We start from the raw sequence: 17704 nt of genomic DNA, 5'->3' as shown, positions 1-17704 counted from the left end.
AGAAAAGTTCTAGCGCTGGTGTATGGCATGCCCCTCGGAGAATTTTGAAAACCATGGTGCAATCAGGTGCATTCTGGGCGTTCTGAGGTGCTTTATTTAGTACTGAAAAATCGGGTATTTTAGGATCATGTACTCAAGTGCGCATACTGCGACTGCGGCTGATTTTTTTTGTCAGAATCATGTGGATTCAGCCGCGTACTCGCGTTTAGGCAGTACTGCTGATATACCAAATTAGAATGTCAGTTTAAACTTTTTTTACAACGGTTGTGAAACAAGTTATTACGACATTATATGTATCAAATTATTGGCACGATATTACTCGAGAGTGAAGTCTTGTGTTTTGGGGGAAACCGTTGTACCCGGAGGAAACCCACCTGTCCGGAACAAACCTAATTCACATGCGCCTAGGCCGGGAATCGAACCAGGTTCGCCTAGATGAGAAGCGAGTGCGCTAACCGGACAACCTAAATAAGAATGCTCCTCAAGAACATTCTCTGAAACTCTATATGAATCTTTTTTGTTCTAAAAGTTCAATACATGGAATAAATAGAAAATACTAGTACATTCTAAAACAATCCAGACAAAATCCTAATATGGCTGCAATACTGGAAATGATAACTTAAGTCCATCCATTTAAGGTTTTAAGGTGGTTTCTAAATTGTGTGTATAAATTAAAAGTTCTCTTGGGACACATTGCCAATTGTATTAAATTATGTTTACGATAATCATAATGAAGATTTGCTTTAAAAATTATACAATGCATTGTTAGCAATCTAGATAAGCCGTAATTCCTAGACTTGAAGTGGATTGTTGGCACAAACGTCGATAGTGTTTAATAGGCATTAAGAGTTGTTTATTTTGAAAAATATTGGTAAAAGTTCTGCCAAATGCAATGCTTAGTGGTCATGATTTACGCGTAAAATACGAGTAGTAAAATACTTATAAAAACTAGCTGTAACATTTATTGCGATCCGATATTATGAGATATTTTGACCGGTTTTACCCCCTCTTGTTTTCAGTATAAACATCTTAATGTCAGTTTCATTCTATCTTGAATCCTTATAAATAAAATATACACCTTATATATCATGTCTTAGAATTAGACAGACATACATAAAGTGCGATTTATTACTCTTGCTCAAATATGACGGACACACATACTGTACACTTAAGTATACATGTCTTAACATCAATACAAGCCCAGTAGAGAAACAAATCATATAAATCTAGAGGCACACGATAATGGCACAAACGACACTGAAGCTCGAGCTAACTGATCCACGAGTTTGCTTCGGCTTAAACTCAACTAATTCCATCATTTATCAAAACTATAAGCCTCATCAGATGGCATTGGGTGGCCCGGCAACACATACAGACATTCATAATGTACGCTTTAATACTCATACTTAAAATTAAGGCGGACATGTATTTTGCACGCTTTACTTATCACTCTTTAGAAATTGTGCACGCTTTAGTTATCACTCCTCAGAATAAGTCAGATACGCATTGTGCACGCCTTAGTTATCACTCTTTTAGAATAAGACAGACACGCATTGTGCACACTTTAGTTATCATTCTTAAGAATAAGACAGACACGTATTGTGCATGCTTTAGTTATCACTCTTCAGAATAAGACAGACACGCATTCTGCACGCTTTAGTTATCACTCATCAGAATAAGACAGACACGCATTCTGCACGCTTTAGTTATCACTCTTTTAAAATAAGACAGACACACATTGTGCACTCTTTAGTTATCACTCGTCAGAATAAGACAGACACGCATTCTGCACGCTTTAGTTATCACTCTTCAGAAAAAGACAGACACGCATTGTGCACTCTTTAGTTATCACTCTTCAGAATAAGACAAACATGCATTGTGTACGCTTTAGTTATCATGTTTTAGAACAAGACATTAGCACACTTCAGAATAAGACAGACACGCATTGTGCACGCTTTAGTTATCACTCTTCAGAATAAGACAAACACGCATTGTGCACGCTTTAGTTATCACTCTTCAGAAAAAGACAGACACGTATTGTGTACGCTTTTGTTATCACTCTTCAGAATAAGACAGACACGCATTGTGAACGCTTTAGTTATCACTCTTCAGAATAAGACAGACACGCATTGTGCACGCTTTAGTTATCACTCTTCAGAATAAGACAGACACGCATTGTGTACGCTTTAGTTATCACACTTCAGAATAAGACAGACACGCATTGTGTACGCTTTAGTTATCTCTCTTCAGAATAAGACAGACACGCATTGTGCACGCTTTAGTTATCACTCTTCCGAATAAGACAGACACGTATTGTGTACGCTTTTGTTATCACTCTTCAGAATAAGACAGACACGCATTGTGCACGCTTAAATTATCACTCTTCAGAATAAGACAGACACGCATTGTGCACGCTTAAGTTATCTCTCTTCAGAATAAGACAGACACGCATTGTGCACGCTTAAGTTATCAAGTATTAGAACAAGACAGAGACGCATTGTGAACGCTTTAGTTATCACTCTTCAGAATAAGACAGACACGCATTGTGCACTCTTCAGTTATCTCTCTTCAGAATAAGACAGACACGCATTGTGTACGCTTTAGTTATCACTCTTCAGAATAAGACAGAAACGCATTGTGCACTCTTTAGTTATCATGTTTTAGAACAAGACAGACACGCATTGTGCACTCTTTAGTTATCAAGTTTTAGAACAAGACAGACACGCATTGTGCACTCTTTAGTCATCATTCTTCAGAATAAGACAGACACGCATTGTGAACGCTTTAGTTATCACTCTTCAGAATAAGACAGACACGCATTGTGAACACTTTAGTTATCACTCTTCAGAATAAGAAAGACACGCATTGTACACGCTTAAGTTATCTCTCTTCAGAATAAGACAGACACGCATTGTTTACGCTTTAGTTATCACTCTTCAGAATAAGACAGACACGCATTGTGCACGCTTTAATTATCACTCCTCAGAATAAGACAGACACGCATTGTTTACGCTTTAGTTATTACTCTTCAGAATAAGACAGACACGCACTGTGCACTCTTTAGTTATTATGTTTTAGAACAAGACAGACACGCATTGTACACTCTTTAGTTATCATGTTTTAGAACAAGACAGACTCGCATTGTGAACGCTTTAGTTATCACTCTTCAGAATAAGAAAGACACTCATTGTGAACGCTTTAGTTATCACTCTTCAGAATAAGACAGACACGCATTGTGAACGCTTTAGTTATCACTCTTCAGAATAAGACAGACAAGCATTCTGCACGCTTATGTTATCTCTCTTCAGAATAAGACAGACACGCATTGTGTACGCTTTAGTTATCACTCTTCAGAATAAGACTAACACGCATTGTGCACGCTTTAGTTATCTCTCTTCAGAATAAGACAGACACCCATTGTGTACGATTTAGTTATCAGTCTTCAGAATAAGACAGACACGCATTGTGCACGCTTTAGTTATCTTTCTTCAGAATAAGAAAGACACGCATTGTGCACGCTTTAGTTATCACTCTTCAGAATAAGACAGACACGCATTGTGCACACTTTAGTTATCTCTCTTCAGAATAAGACAGACACGCATTGTGCACGCTTTAGTTATCACTCTTCAGAATAAGACAGACACGCATTGTGAACGCTTTAGTTATCACTCTTCAGAATAAGACAGACAAGCATTCTGCACGCTTATGTTATCTCTCTTAAGAATAAGATAGACATGCATTTTGTACGCTTTAGTTATCTCTCTTCAGAATAAGACAGACAAGCATTCTGTACGCTTATGTTATCTCTCTTCAGAATAAAACAGACACGCATTCTGTACGCTTATGTTATCTCTCTTCAGAATAAGACAGACACGCATTCTGCACGCTTTTGTTATCACTCTTCAGAATAAGACAGACAAGCATTCTGTACGCTTATGTTATCTCTATTCAGAATAAGACAGACACGCATTCTGCACGCTTTTGTTATCACTCTTCAGAATAAGATAGACACGCAAAGTGCACGCTTTAGTTATCTCTCTTCAGAATAAGACAGACACGCATTGTTTACGCTTTAGTTATCACTCTTCAGAATAAGAAAGACACGCATTGTGCACGCTTAAGTTATCTCTCTTCAGAATAAGACAGACACGCATTGTGCACGCTTTAGTTATCACTCTTCAGAATAAGACAGACACGCATTGTGCACGCTTTAGTTATCTCTCTTCAGAATAAGACAGACACGCATTGTTTACGCTTTAGTTATCACTCTTCAGAATAAGACAGACACGCATTGTGCACGCTTTAGTTATCACTCTTCAGAATAAGACAGACTCGCATTGTGCACGCTTTAGTTTTCACTCTTCAGAATAAGACAGACACGCATTGTGCACGCTTTAGTTATCACTCTTCAGAATAAGACAGACACGCATTGTGCACGCTTTAGTTATCTCTCTTCATAATAAGACAGACACGCATTATTTACGCTTAAGTTATCACTCTTCAGAATAAGACAGACACGTATTGTGTACGCTTTTGTTATCACTCTTCAGAATAAGAAAGACACGCATTGTGCACGCTTAAATTATCACTCTTCAGAATAAGACAGACACGCATTGTGCACGCTTAAGTTATCTCTCTTCAGAATAAGACAGACACGCATTGTGCACTCTTTAGTTATCATTCTTCAGAATAAGACAGAGACGCATTGTGAACGCTTTAGTTATCACTCTTCAGAATAAGACAGACACGCATTGTGAACGCTTTAGTTATCACTCTTCAGAATAAGACAGACACGCATTGTGCACGCTTAAGTTATCTCTCTTCAGAATAAGACTGACACGCATTGTGTACGCTTTAGTTATCACTCTTCAGAATAAGACAGACATGCATTGTGCACGCTTTAGTTATCACTCTTCAGAATAAGACAGACACGCATTGTGAACGCTTTAGTTATCACTCTTCAGATTAAGACAGACACGCATTGTGCACGCTTTAGTTATCACTCTTCAGAATAAGACAGACACGCATTGTGCACTCTTCAGTTATCTCTCTTCAAAATAAGACAGACACGCATTGTGCACTCTTTAGTTATCATGTTTTAGAACAAGAGAGACACGCATTGTGCACTCTTTAGTTATCATGTTTTAGAACAAGACAGACACGCATTGTGCACTCTTTAGTTATCATGTTTTAGAACAAGACACACATGCAATTTGCACGCATTCTTAATCATGATTTAAACAATTATGTTTAAATATTGATGTCTGGTGGTCCATTTAAATTTATGTTAGTATTTGTCAAGGTACTGCTACATGCAATGTAGGTGACAGATTAAGCAATTGCAATTTGTAATTTCGGATTTATTTGAACTGATCGGAGCTGGCAGCCTCTCAAGCCCGAAAATAGTGTTTGTAAAATTTTGTTCGGAATACTTTTCACATATTCTTAATTTACTCGTTAAGAATGATGTCAACATAATATGAGGCCACCATGCATCCAGAATCACATTATACATTAGATACGTCAAAAAGTAGGCACGCTTTATTCAATAGCATTGTTTATTCGAATCCAACTTGTATCAAACATATGTATTGTGAAGGTAGAAATATCTGTTTCATATCTGTGCTTGTTCTCTGTCCTGTAGCAACCGAAGATCTACGACGCCCGGTACTACCAGGAGAGGCAACAGGAGGAGGAGGAAGTCGTACGACCAGAATTCAGGTCAAGGCCGCCGAAACGACTGGAAAATGTGGTAAGTCGGAAATGGCTTTCTCTTTTAGAACCATTTGTCGCTAGTCTACATTGATCGATGTTGTTGTCTAGCCCGCGAGCTCACACGTTAGTTTACTTTCATCCTTGAAAAATACCTCTACCTTATAAACATGATGTTGTTGTCTAGCCCGCGAGCTCACACGTTAGTTTACTTTCATCCCTGAAAAATACCTCTACCTTATAAACATGATGTTGTTGTCTAGCCCGCGTGCTCACACGTTAGTTTACTTTCATGCTTGAAAAATACCTCTACCTTATAAACATGATGTTGTTGTCTAGCCCGCGAGCTCACACGTTAGTTTACTTTCATGCTTGAAAAATACTTCTACCTTATAAACATGATGTTGTTGTCTAGCCCGCGTGCTCACACGTTAGTTTACTTTCATGCTTGAAAAATACCTCTACCTTATAAACATGATGCTGTTGTCTAGCCCGCGTGCTCACACGTTAGTTTACTTTCATCCTTGAAAAATACCTCTACCTTATAAACATGATGCTGTTGTCTAGCCCGCGTGCTCACACGTTAGTTTACTTTCATCCTTGAAAAATACCTCTACCTTATAAACATGATGCTGTTGTCTAGCCCGCGTGCTCACACGTTAGTTTACTTTCATCCTTGAAAAATACCTCTACCTTATAAACATGATGTTGTTGTCTAGCCCGCGTGCTCACACGTTAGTTTACTTTCATGCTTGAAAAATACTTCTACCTTATAAACATGATGTTGTTGTCTAGCCCGCGTGCTCACACGTTAGTTTACTTTCATCCTTGAAAAATACTTCTACCTTATAAACATGATGCTGTTGTCTAGCCCGCGTGCTCACATGTTAGTTTACTTTCATGCTTGAAAAATACCTCTACCTTATAAACATGATGTTGTTGTCTAGCCCGCGTGCTCACACGTTAGTTTACTTTCATGCTTGAAAAATACCTCTACCTTATAAACATGATGTTGTTGTCTAGCCCGCGAGCTCACACGTTAGTTTACTTTCATGCTTGAAAAATACCTCTACCTTATAAACATGATGCTGTTGTCTAGCCCGCGTGCTCACACGTTAGTTTACTTTCATGCTTGAAAAATACCTCTACCTTATAAACATGATGCTGTTGTCTAGCCCGCGTGCTCACACGTTAGTTTACTTTCATGCTTGAAAAATACCTCTACCTTATAAACATGATGCTGTTGTCTAGCCCGCGAGCTCACACGTTAGTTTACTTTCATGCTTGAAAAATACCTCTACCTTATAAACATGATGCTGTTGTCTAGCCCGCGTGCTCACATGTTAGTTTACTTTCATGCTTGAAAAATACCTCTACCTTATAAACATGATGTTGTTGTCTAGCCCGCGTGCTCACACGTTAGTTTACTTTCATGCTTGAAAAATACTTCTACCTTATAAACATGATGCTGTTGTCTAGCCCGCGAGCTCACACGTTAGTTTACTTTCATGCTTGAAAAATACTTCTACCTTATAAACATGATGTTGTTGTCTAGCCCGCGTGCTCACACGTTAGTTTACTTTCATGCTTGAAAAATACCTCTACCTTATAAACATGATGTTGTTGTCTAGCCCGCGTGCTCACATGTTAGTTTACTTTCATGCTTGAAGAATACCTCTACCTTATAAACATGATGCTGTTGTCTAGCCCGCGTGCTCACATGTTAGTTTACTTTCATGCTTGAAGAATACCTCTACCTTATAAACATGATGCTGTTGTCTAGCCCGCGTGCTCACATGTTAGTTTACTTTCATGCTTGAAGAATACCTCTACCTTATAAACATGATGTTGTTGTCTAGCCCGCGTGCTCACACGTTAGTTTATTTCCATGCCTGAAAAATACCTCTACCTTATAAACATGATGTTGTTGTCTAGCCCGCGAGCTCACACGTTAGTTTACTTTCATGCTTGAAAAATACCTCTACCTTATAAACATGATGCTGTTGTCTAGCCCGCGAGCTCACACGTTAGTTTACTTTCATGCTTGAAAAATACCTCTACCTTATAAACATGATGCTGTTGTCTAGCCCGCGTGCTCACATGTTAGTTTACTTTCATGCTTGAAAAATACCTCTACCTTATAAACATGATGTTGTTGTCTAGCCCGCGTGCTCACACGTTAGTTTACTTTCATGCTTGAAAAATACTTCTACCTTATAAACATGATGCTGTTGTCTAGCCCGCGTGCTCACACGTTAGTTTACTTTCATGCTTGAAAAATACCTCTACCTTATAAACATGATGTTGTTGTCTAGCCCGCGTGCTCACATGTTAGTTTACTTTCATGCTTGAAGAATACCTCTACCTTATAAACATGATGCTGTTGTCTAGCCCGCGTGCTCACATGTTAGTTTACTTTCATGCTTGAAGAATACCTCTACCTTATAAACATGATGTTGTTGTCTAGCCCGCGTGCTCACACGTTAGTTTACTTTCATGCTTGAAAAATACCTCTACCTTATAAACATGATGTTGTTGTCTAGCCCGCGTGCTCACACGTTAGTTTACTTTCATGCTTGAAAAATACCTCTACCTTATAAACATGATGTTGTTGTCTAGCCCGCGTGCTCACACGTTAGTTTACTTTCATGCTTGAAGAATACCTCTACCTTATAAACATGATGTTGTTGTCTAGCCCGCGTGCTCACATGTTAGTTTACTTTCATGCTTGAAGAATACCTCTACCTTATAAACATGATGTTGTTGTCTAGCCCGCGTGCTCACATGTTAGTTTACTTTCATGCTTGAAGAATACCTCTACCTTATAAACATGATGTTGTTGTCTAGCCCGCGTGCTCACACGTTAGTTTACTTTCATGCTTGAAAAATACCTCTACCTTATAAACATGATGTTGTTGTCTAGCCCGCGAGCTCACACGTTAGTTTACTTTCATGCTTGAAGAATACCTCTACCTTATAAACATGATGTTGTTGTCTAGCCCGCGTGCTCACACGTTAGTTTACTTTCATGCTTGAAAAATACTTCTACCTTATAAACATGATGCTGTTGTCTAGCCCGCGAGCTCACACGTTAGTTTACTTTCATGCTTGAAAAATACCTCTACCTTATAAACATGATGCTGTTGTCTAGCCCGCGAGCTCACACGTTAGTTTACTTTCATGCTTGAAAAATACCTCTACCTTATAAACATGATGTTGTTGTCTAGCCCGCGTGCTCACACGTTAGTTTACTTTCATCCTTGAAAAATACTTCTACCTTATAAACATGATGTTGTTGTCTAGCCCGCGTGCTCACACGTTAGTTTACTTTCATGCTTGAAAAATACCTCTACCTTATAAACATGATGCTGTTGTCTAGCCCGCGTGCTCACACGTTAGTTTACTTTCATCCTTGAAAAATACCTCTACCTTATAAACATGATGCTGTTGTCTAGCCCGCGTGCTCACACGTTAGTTTACTTTCATGCTTGAAAAATACTTCTACCTTATAAACATGATGTTGTTGTCTAGCCCGCGTGCTCACACGTTAGTTTACTTTCATGCTTGAAAAATACCTCTACCTTATAAACATGATGTTGTTGTCTAGCCCGCGTGCTCACATGTTAGTTTACTTTCATGCTTGAAAAATACTTCTACCTTATAAACATGATGTTGTTGTCTAGCCCGCGTGCTCACACGTTAGTTTACTTTCATGCTTGAAAAATACCTCTACCTTATAAACATGATGCTGTTGTCTAGCCCGCGTGCTCACACGTTAGTTTACTTTCATCCTTGAAAAATACCTCTACCTTATAAACATGATGTTGTTGTCTAGCCCGCGTGCTCACACGTTAGTTTACTTTCATGCTTGAAAAATACCTCTACCTTATAAACATGATGTTGTTGTCTAGCCTGCGTGCTCACATGTTAGTTTACTTTCATGCTTGAAAAATACTTCTACCTTATAAACATGATGCTGTTGTCTAGCCCGCGTGCTCACATGTTAGTTTACTTTCATGCTTGAAGAATACCTCTACCTTATAAACATGATGCTGTTGTCTAGCCCGCCTGCTCACACGTTAGTTTACTTTCATGCTTGAAGAATACCTCTACCTTATAAACATGATGCTGTTGTCTAGCCCGCGTGCTCACACGTTAGTTTACTTTCATGCTTGAAAAATACCTCTACCTTATAAACATGATGTTGTTGTCTAGCCCGCGTGCTCACACGTTAGTTTACTTTCATGCTTGAAAAATACCTCTACCTTATAAACATGATGTTGTTGTCTAGCCCGCCTGCTCACACGTTAGTTTACTTTCATGCTTGAAGAATACCTCTACCTTATAAACATGATGTTGTTGTCTAGCCCGCGAGCTCACACGTTAGTTTACTTTCATGCTTGAAAAATACCTCTACCTTATAAACATGATGTTGTTGTCTAGCCCGCGTGCTCACACGTTAGTTTACTTTCATGCTTGAAAAATACCTCTACCTTATAAACATGATGCTGTTGTCTAGCCCGCGTGCTCACACGTTAGTTTACTTTCATGCTTGAAAAATACCTCTACCTTATAAACATGATGTTGTTGTCTAGCCCGCGTGCTCACACGTTAGTTTACTTTCATGCTTGAAAAATACCTCTACCTTATAAACATGATGTTGTTGTCTAGCCCGCGAGCTCACACGTTAGTTTACTTTCATGCTTGAAAAATACCTCTACCTTATAAACATGATGTTGTTGTCTAGCCCGCGTGCTCACACGTTAGTTTACTTTCATGCTTGAAAAATACTTCTACCTTATAAACATGATGCTGTTGTCTAGCCCGCGTGCTCACACGTTAGTTTACTTTCATGCTTGAAAAATACCTCTACCTTATAAACATGATGTTGTTCCATTTATAATAAGATGAATAATAGGTATTCTTGGAAACAAAAAGTACTTCATATAGGAGGAACTTCACAATCGTGTTTGGGTTAAATGTTTAATCAAAGTTACGTTTGGGGAAAACTTGAGTGGGTTAAATATTTGATCTCAGTTCAGCTAAGGGGAAACTTTGATGGGTTAAATGTTTGATCTCAGTTAAGCTTAGGGGAAACTTGGGTGGGTTAAATGTTTGATCTCAGTTAAGCTTAGGGGAAACTTGGGTGGGTTAAATGTTTGATCTCAGTTAAGCTTAGGGGAAACTTGGGTGGGTTAAATGTTTGATCACCGTTAAGCTTAGGGGAAACTTGGTGGGTTAAATGTTTGATCTCAGTTAAGCTTAGGGGAAACTTGGTGGGTTAAATGTTTGATCACAGTTACGTTTGGGGAAAACTTAGGTGGGTTAAATGTTTGATCTCAGTTACGTTAAGGGGAAACTTGGGTGGATTAAATGTTTGATCTCAGTTAAGCTTACGGGAAACTTTGGTGGGTTAAATGTTTGATCTCAGTTAAGCTTTGGGGAAACTAAGGTGGGTTAAATGTTTGATCACAGTAACGTTGGTGGAAAACTTGGGTTTGTTAAATGTCTGATCTTAGTTACGTTAAGGGGAAACTCGGGTGGGTTAAATGTTTGATCTCAGTTATGTCAAGGGGAAAACTCGTTTGGGCTAAAGGTTTGATCTCAGTTAAGTTTAGCTTTGGTGGGTTGAATGTTAACGTTGGGGGCGCTTGGACTGGCTAAATAGCCTTATTTAGAATGGAAAATAACATTATGGGATTAATTAAAAAACTTTCTTGGCATTGCGATTAGTTGTATTAATTCGATAAGTATTGATTGACATGTTTGGGTTTGTATGCATGGTTACTGATACGTTAATCCAATTTAACTACATACCAATACGATGTACATGACAAGTTTTCCCCATTACAGCAAAGCCGGATCATGGACCCGAAGTATTTCCAGGAGAAACCTAAACCGGAAGAAGAAAAGATAGAAACCGAGTTCCGCTCCCGCCCGCCAAAGAAACTAGAGCATGTTGTGAGTTTCTAAATACAATTTGTAATATCAATTTTTGCTAATGGTCAACCGAGGCAGGAAAATAAGGCCACTCCTTTTTTAAACTACACTTTTTATCAAAGATACATTGAATATCACTTAGCAAGACATTTGTTTAGCTTTAAGGGTATGCTTAAGCAAAAGTGAATGCAGAACACTTAAAAACTGACCAATATTAAATTGAAAAAAAATGAGAAGGCGAATTTTACGCATTAAAATACACAAATATTGCACTGTATTAAAACAATACATTACATTTTCTAAGCATTGTTTCAGTTATTTCAATATTGGAAAATGTCAATAAAGTGAAATAATTACCAATTTTGTAAATAAGGAAGTAACATTTTATGAAGACATTTGAGCTTTAATATTGTGAAAACAATTCCTGAAAAACTAAAACCAAACTAGACCTAGATTTTAGTTTTAATAACCATTACCATGCGGGGTCCTAGTTGTGTGTTACCCGATCCATACTAAGTCCGGATATTTTTGGACTGGGATATTTACCATGGGATGTTCACCAAATCCATTTCAAATTCAAATCTTGCAGCAAATTACCACATCAGTATATAAAAATCACATAGCAAAATACTAAATCTAGCATGTGACTTAACTTTATGTACCAATGATAGTAAACTGACAGAGAAATCCATTATTATGTATCGGATGTTTTCATCTTCTCCCAACTCCGCCATTTTGTGTATACATGCATTCACGGGGCATCTATACTTCATGCTTGTTTATTTTTCATTTTAAAGAGTATTCATTGGTTACGACAACACAACTCATTTATAGTGATATATCAAGTTAATTACAAATTGAAATGGACTTATTCAAAATGGTTTTCTGTGTTGTTTTATCTAAATGTTTTGCACACAACTCCCGGCATTAGTAAATGTCATTGACACATGTGTTCAACGCTTTCATTGTTTTTACTCTACCTTTAACCCACTCATGAATAAAAATGTAATTTAGAATAAACACAAGCTTAACATTGACTCAATGACAAGTATTTCCAAACCATTCTATGATTTAAAATCTATAAACACCACCGACCGAACTTGCGAAACTAGGTCACCAGTGTCAACTTAGAAATTTTACTTTCAATTTCACCACTCACACTTAGTGCACTGTTATTTGATATTTAAACATAAAATGTTATAAAATGTTTTTCTCACACATAATTTACAGATATTTTTGTCTACTAATTCGATGGCAGCCGCTGACATTTTTATTTTTTATCTATAAACAACAATATTTTCATGACCTAAATTGGCGGGGAAAAACAACAATCACGTGACAGTTATTGTTTGTGTCGGCTGTTAAATTTGGCAATGTTTATTGCTATTGTTATTTTAACAACACTGCATATTTTAATTAATTATTTCATACAAAGATTGACTGCTATCGTCAATTCCGCCATTGCCAACGGCGCTGCTATACCAGTTGTATGGCCCACATGCTATCACTATAAATTGGCGAATACGGCTACAGAACAACAAACCAGTCGAGATTTATTGCATTCGTACTCATATCTGTTGGTTTTTCTTTCGTTTCGCACCAAAATCAATACGGTCTGGAAAAAAAAAAGAAAAAAAAAAGTAAAATTCATTTTTTATTTTTTTTGTACTTTTCGGAAAATTAGACGCGCCGGTTTTGTAAACCAATTTATATAAAAGTAGTGGCCTAAGAGGGAATAAACTAGGTGTCGCTACCGCCACCCAAGACACTAAAACACGTGGTTAATATTAAACTAGTTTAAAATGAACGATTCACTTGTTCTCTTGGTTTCAAAGCGATGTATAAATTTGATTTCATAAGTGTTTATACAGTCATCAACTTATGTTCGATACTAGTTACTATTGCCCTGCAATGACCGAGACGGGGTAGTTTACATTTTAACGCTGTTATGCAGATTCATAATCTATATGTTTTTATAACTGTTAATATATCGTGTTCTTTGAATTGTTGCGTAATAGCTCATAATTCAATTATCAATATATGATGTAGCAAAGCCGGATCCTGGAGCCTCGCAAACAGAAGCCTCCACCACCGGAAGAGGATTCTACCTCGCCCTTACCGACTTTCCGATCAAAACCGCCCAAAAACCTAGAGCATGTTGTACGTATCATACCTTTTTTCAATGTTTTTAAAAGCGGTCAAAATGTTTTCAGTAGTTGCTCTTTGAATGTCTTGAGTCGGGGTTAATGATTACCTTCATATGGGTTTAACAAACTTCCGACTGTAACTGTTGTAACATGAATAGTGTGTGAAATTGTGTGGCCGCCTTTGTCCAAGTAATCGCAACTGTTTGCTTAATAAATGTTTTACTGCTAAGGTTTTCTTCTGATCCATTAAGGTGATTTATTCTTAAGCAATCGACATTTTATTTTCGATCGGTTTAATTTGAAGGGGGGGGGGGGGAGTCGAAAGTGAGAAATCCTTACACGTGTAATACTACCGGATGTTCTTAAACTGATCAACGCCTCTATAACTTTCATAGAGTAGCCGCATACTTGACCCGGCGTACTACACGCCAAAGACGGCGGACATGTCACAGGACGTGGATGAGGATGCGCAGCACGAGTTCAAGGCCCGTCTCCCAAACCACCTCTCACACGTGGTAAGGAACGTTACGAAAACACTCCTAACTTGAATGTCACGATGTTGCTGTTTGTGAATGTTTCTCAGTGTTACTTTGATCATGATTTCACAATGTAACTTTACTGCAAACATGAAAAACGTGATTTACCATTGAACGGAGGTTTTGTTTTTTAAAACGTCTGAATTGTTACAAAAAACGCGAGCATTAACGATCGTATAAAAAGTTTGCGTGATAAAGTTAATCACTTGTTCATTTCAAAACAAAATTGACTTTTGTCCATATTAAATATACAGGACATACCTGTTTATCAATGATACATCATCTCCAGGAGTCCCGTGTCAATGACCCCCGCTACCTGAAGAAGCGTACGTCGATCCCCAGAGACGAGCAGGAAGCCCAGGCCATGAACACAGACTTCAAGGCCCGGCCGCCTAAAGCATTGCAACACGTGGTATAAACCCTTGCAGTTTACCTTTCACTTGTGGCAGCGAACCTTTTAAAAGGCGTTGGAGAACAACATGCGCAAAATTGCTGAAGCATCCGTCGTTGTGTTGTTTAACATGATAACTAGGAGAAAATGTTTCGTTTTATTATAAAAAAATGTTTCCTGAATATGTTATTTAACCATAACTTTTAGCTTGAATTTCCAATAAGAAAAATACAAGTCTTTATTTTTTATTCTACATTCTTTTATATTACAGCAAAGCCGTTTTTTCGACCCTTACTACAACAAGCAGCTGTCCCCACGAGACACGTCATTAGTGGAGCTCAAACAGAAGGGTCCAATAGTCGTGATTAACGTCAAGAAAACGTAGGCACTAAATGCATTAAACACATTTTAATGTTTCTATGAGTAACCTTCATTTTAGACCTTAATGGCAAAACCATTTGCATTAACCTAGATATAAACTGGGCGTTAACCTAGATATCAACTGGGCATTAACCTAGCTAACCACAGGGCATTAACCTAGATATCTACTGGACATTAACCTAGATATCCATTGGGCATTAATCGAGATATCGACTGGACATTCACCTAGACATCCACTAGGCATTAATCTAGATATCCACTGGGCATTAACCTAGATATCCACTGGGCATTATCCTAGATATCCACTGGACAATCACCTAGATATCCACTGGACAGTAACCTATATATCCAATGGGCAGTAACCAAGATATCCACTGGGCATTAACCAAGATATCCACTGGCATTAACCTAGATATCCACTGGGCATAAACCTAGATATGCACTGGGTATTAACCTAGATATCCACTAGGAATTATCATAGATATCCACTGGGCATTAACCTAGATACCCACATGGCATTAACATAGATATGCATTGGACATTAACTTAGATATCCAATTGGCAATAACCTAGATATCAACCTGGGCATTTACATAGATATGCACTTGGCATTAACCTAGATATGCACTGGGTATTAACCTAGACATTCACTGGGCATTCACCTAGATATTCACTTGATATTAACCTAGATATGCACTGGGCATTAACCTAGATATCTACTTGGTATTATCCTAGATATCCATTGGTCTTGTCTCTAATATGTCTATATATGTGTTTTAACAATTTTCAATATTGGCTGCAGCACTTTAACCATTTAATATTTTCATTAGGCTCGAGACTTTTTAGATGTATTTAAGAATATAAGTATCTTCCGTGGCCGAGAGTGTAAGATAGGTTCATTCAGACCCGAGCGTAGAGTGTTTTGCAAGCGGCTATGGTAGATGCTTTTTCTCCCACCTCAGATAAACAAAATTAATTCAAAATGTATTTTTTGCTAGAACTCTTTAGTGAAAATAATTGCGTATAGACATGCGATAATTTGTAGTTGTCAATGATATGTGCGCAGAGATTTAGATTATGTTAATAGTCAAATCGGTCTTAAAATAGTTCTGAGGAGAGTGATGAAGATGCGAGAAAACTGTTTTATGGTGACATTTGAAGCAAGAAATAATTCATTAGGGCTCTAAATATTGCCACACGACAAGGTTTCCATGATGCTACAGACGACAGTATTCAACAAGGGAGGTAATTACAATGTGGCGGCCATTCAAAAGCAGTTCCATACGGGCATATTATCTTCGCCCGTGGGCAAGATAAGAATTTCTAGCACGGTTAAAATATTGGATCTACTTATCTGAGGTGGGAGAAATATATATCCATTTGTTTATCATGGTTTATAAGTAATGCTCTCCATCAGCAGTGAGCGGCCGCATGGTTACAAGGATAGACTCGAGCGGGCGCGTGCGGTCCAGGGAGCCGCCGTGATGGACAAGGAAAACTTCAATGAATTCAGAGAATCTAAGGTCATTGTTGAGTATGCCTGTTGCTTGAATTAATCAGTTTTCCTTTATCAAGCTAAAATTGACAATAACTCTGCTGGAGTTTACCTGATGCATTTTGAACTATAAGCCCCGAAAACTTAACCGAGATGTCGACAAGTGAATGCCTTCAGCGCGTATAGAAGATTATGGTTGCATGTAACCGTCGAAGGGTTGTTATCATCCTTTCATTTAATTCTGGCACTTCATTTGTATCATTTGAATGTAACATTATTACCGTTGATATCATTCTTACAGGAAAAGCGGAAGGGCGATTTAACGCCACGATGGAAGGAGGCTGAGCCAGAGAAGAAGGAAGTAAAGCGGTGGAGGCCGCCGAAGAAGCCGAAGCCAGAAAAGATCGACCGCCAGTTTTTCGATACATGGGAGATGACTCCCACCCACGTGATAACCCCTGGTAGCCAGGAGGGCGATATGTTCTCTCGCAACCGACAGGAAGTGGCAGAAATGTGGACCGACTTCTCAAAGTCCGTCAAGCGCTCAGGCATCCGGAACACCAACCAGCGCTCTACGCGAACATATTATTGACCTTGAACTACAATGTGTAGACTTGATCTAAAGGGACATTTCGTGTTTCTGTGATATACAATGATAGGCTATAATTTGATATGTACTTTGTGATGAGTCACAAAGAGAAGACTTCTGTTTTAGCAGATTAATGTTGCAGTTTCTGTCAAACTGTGTTGGAAAGTATTCTGTGCTTAAACATTTCTGTGACGAGGTTGATACTATATTGGAACTAATTTTGTTAGAAGAAAGGTTTGAAGGAAAACATTTTCACAGAAAGGATCCGTTCATATATTTCGTGTTCAAGGATTTTCCATTTTCGTTTCAACGGAAGTTCCATATGATTGTAGCATATCATATAAAATTGACTTCATTGCATTTACTTCGTAAACTGAAGACATGAAAAGTGTAGTATGTCCATCATAAATTCAAGAATACCTGTATCAAATGAATAAACTCATTTAAAAGAATAATTTAGTATCATTAATCGGAAACCTTGCAAGATTAATTGAATATACAATTAAGAAATAA

At 38.1% G+C, this 17704-nt stretch overlaps 1 protein-coding gene across 1 annotated transcript in view; it reads left to right on the top strand.

Annotated features, from left to right (window-relative positions):
• Positions 1-17699, top strand: part of LOC128208329 (transcriptional regulator ATRX-like) — a 33972-nt gene extending 16273 nt beyond the window's left edge. The window contains exons 7-14 of the mRNA XM_052911888.1: positions 5645-5752; positions 11566-11673; positions 13702-13812; positions 14195-14314; positions 14625-14747; positions 14998-15107; positions 16528-16630; positions 16904-17699. Coding sequence (XP_052767848.1) covers positions 5645-5752; positions 11566-11673; positions 13702-13812; positions 14195-14314; positions 14625-14747; positions 14998-15107; positions 16528-16630; positions 16904-17194 — 1074 coding nt within the window. The 3' untranslated portion in view covers positions 17195-17699. The remainder of the gene's footprint in view (positions 1-5644; positions 5753-11565; positions 11674-13701; positions 13813-14194; positions 14315-14624; positions 14748-14997; positions 15108-16527; positions 16631-16903) is intronic.
• Positions 17700-17704: the final 5 nt, after the last annotated feature.

The sequence above is a fragment of the Mya arenaria genome, chromosome 11, assembly GCF_026914265.1.
Source record: "Mya arenaria isolate MELC-2E11 chromosome 11, ASM2691426v1".
Lineage (NCBI taxonomy): Eukaryota > Metazoa > Mollusca > Bivalvia > Myida > Myidae > Mya > Mya arenaria.
The sequence above is the reverse complement of the archived record's forward strand: the minus strand, read 5'-3'. Positions and strand labels throughout refer to the sequence as shown.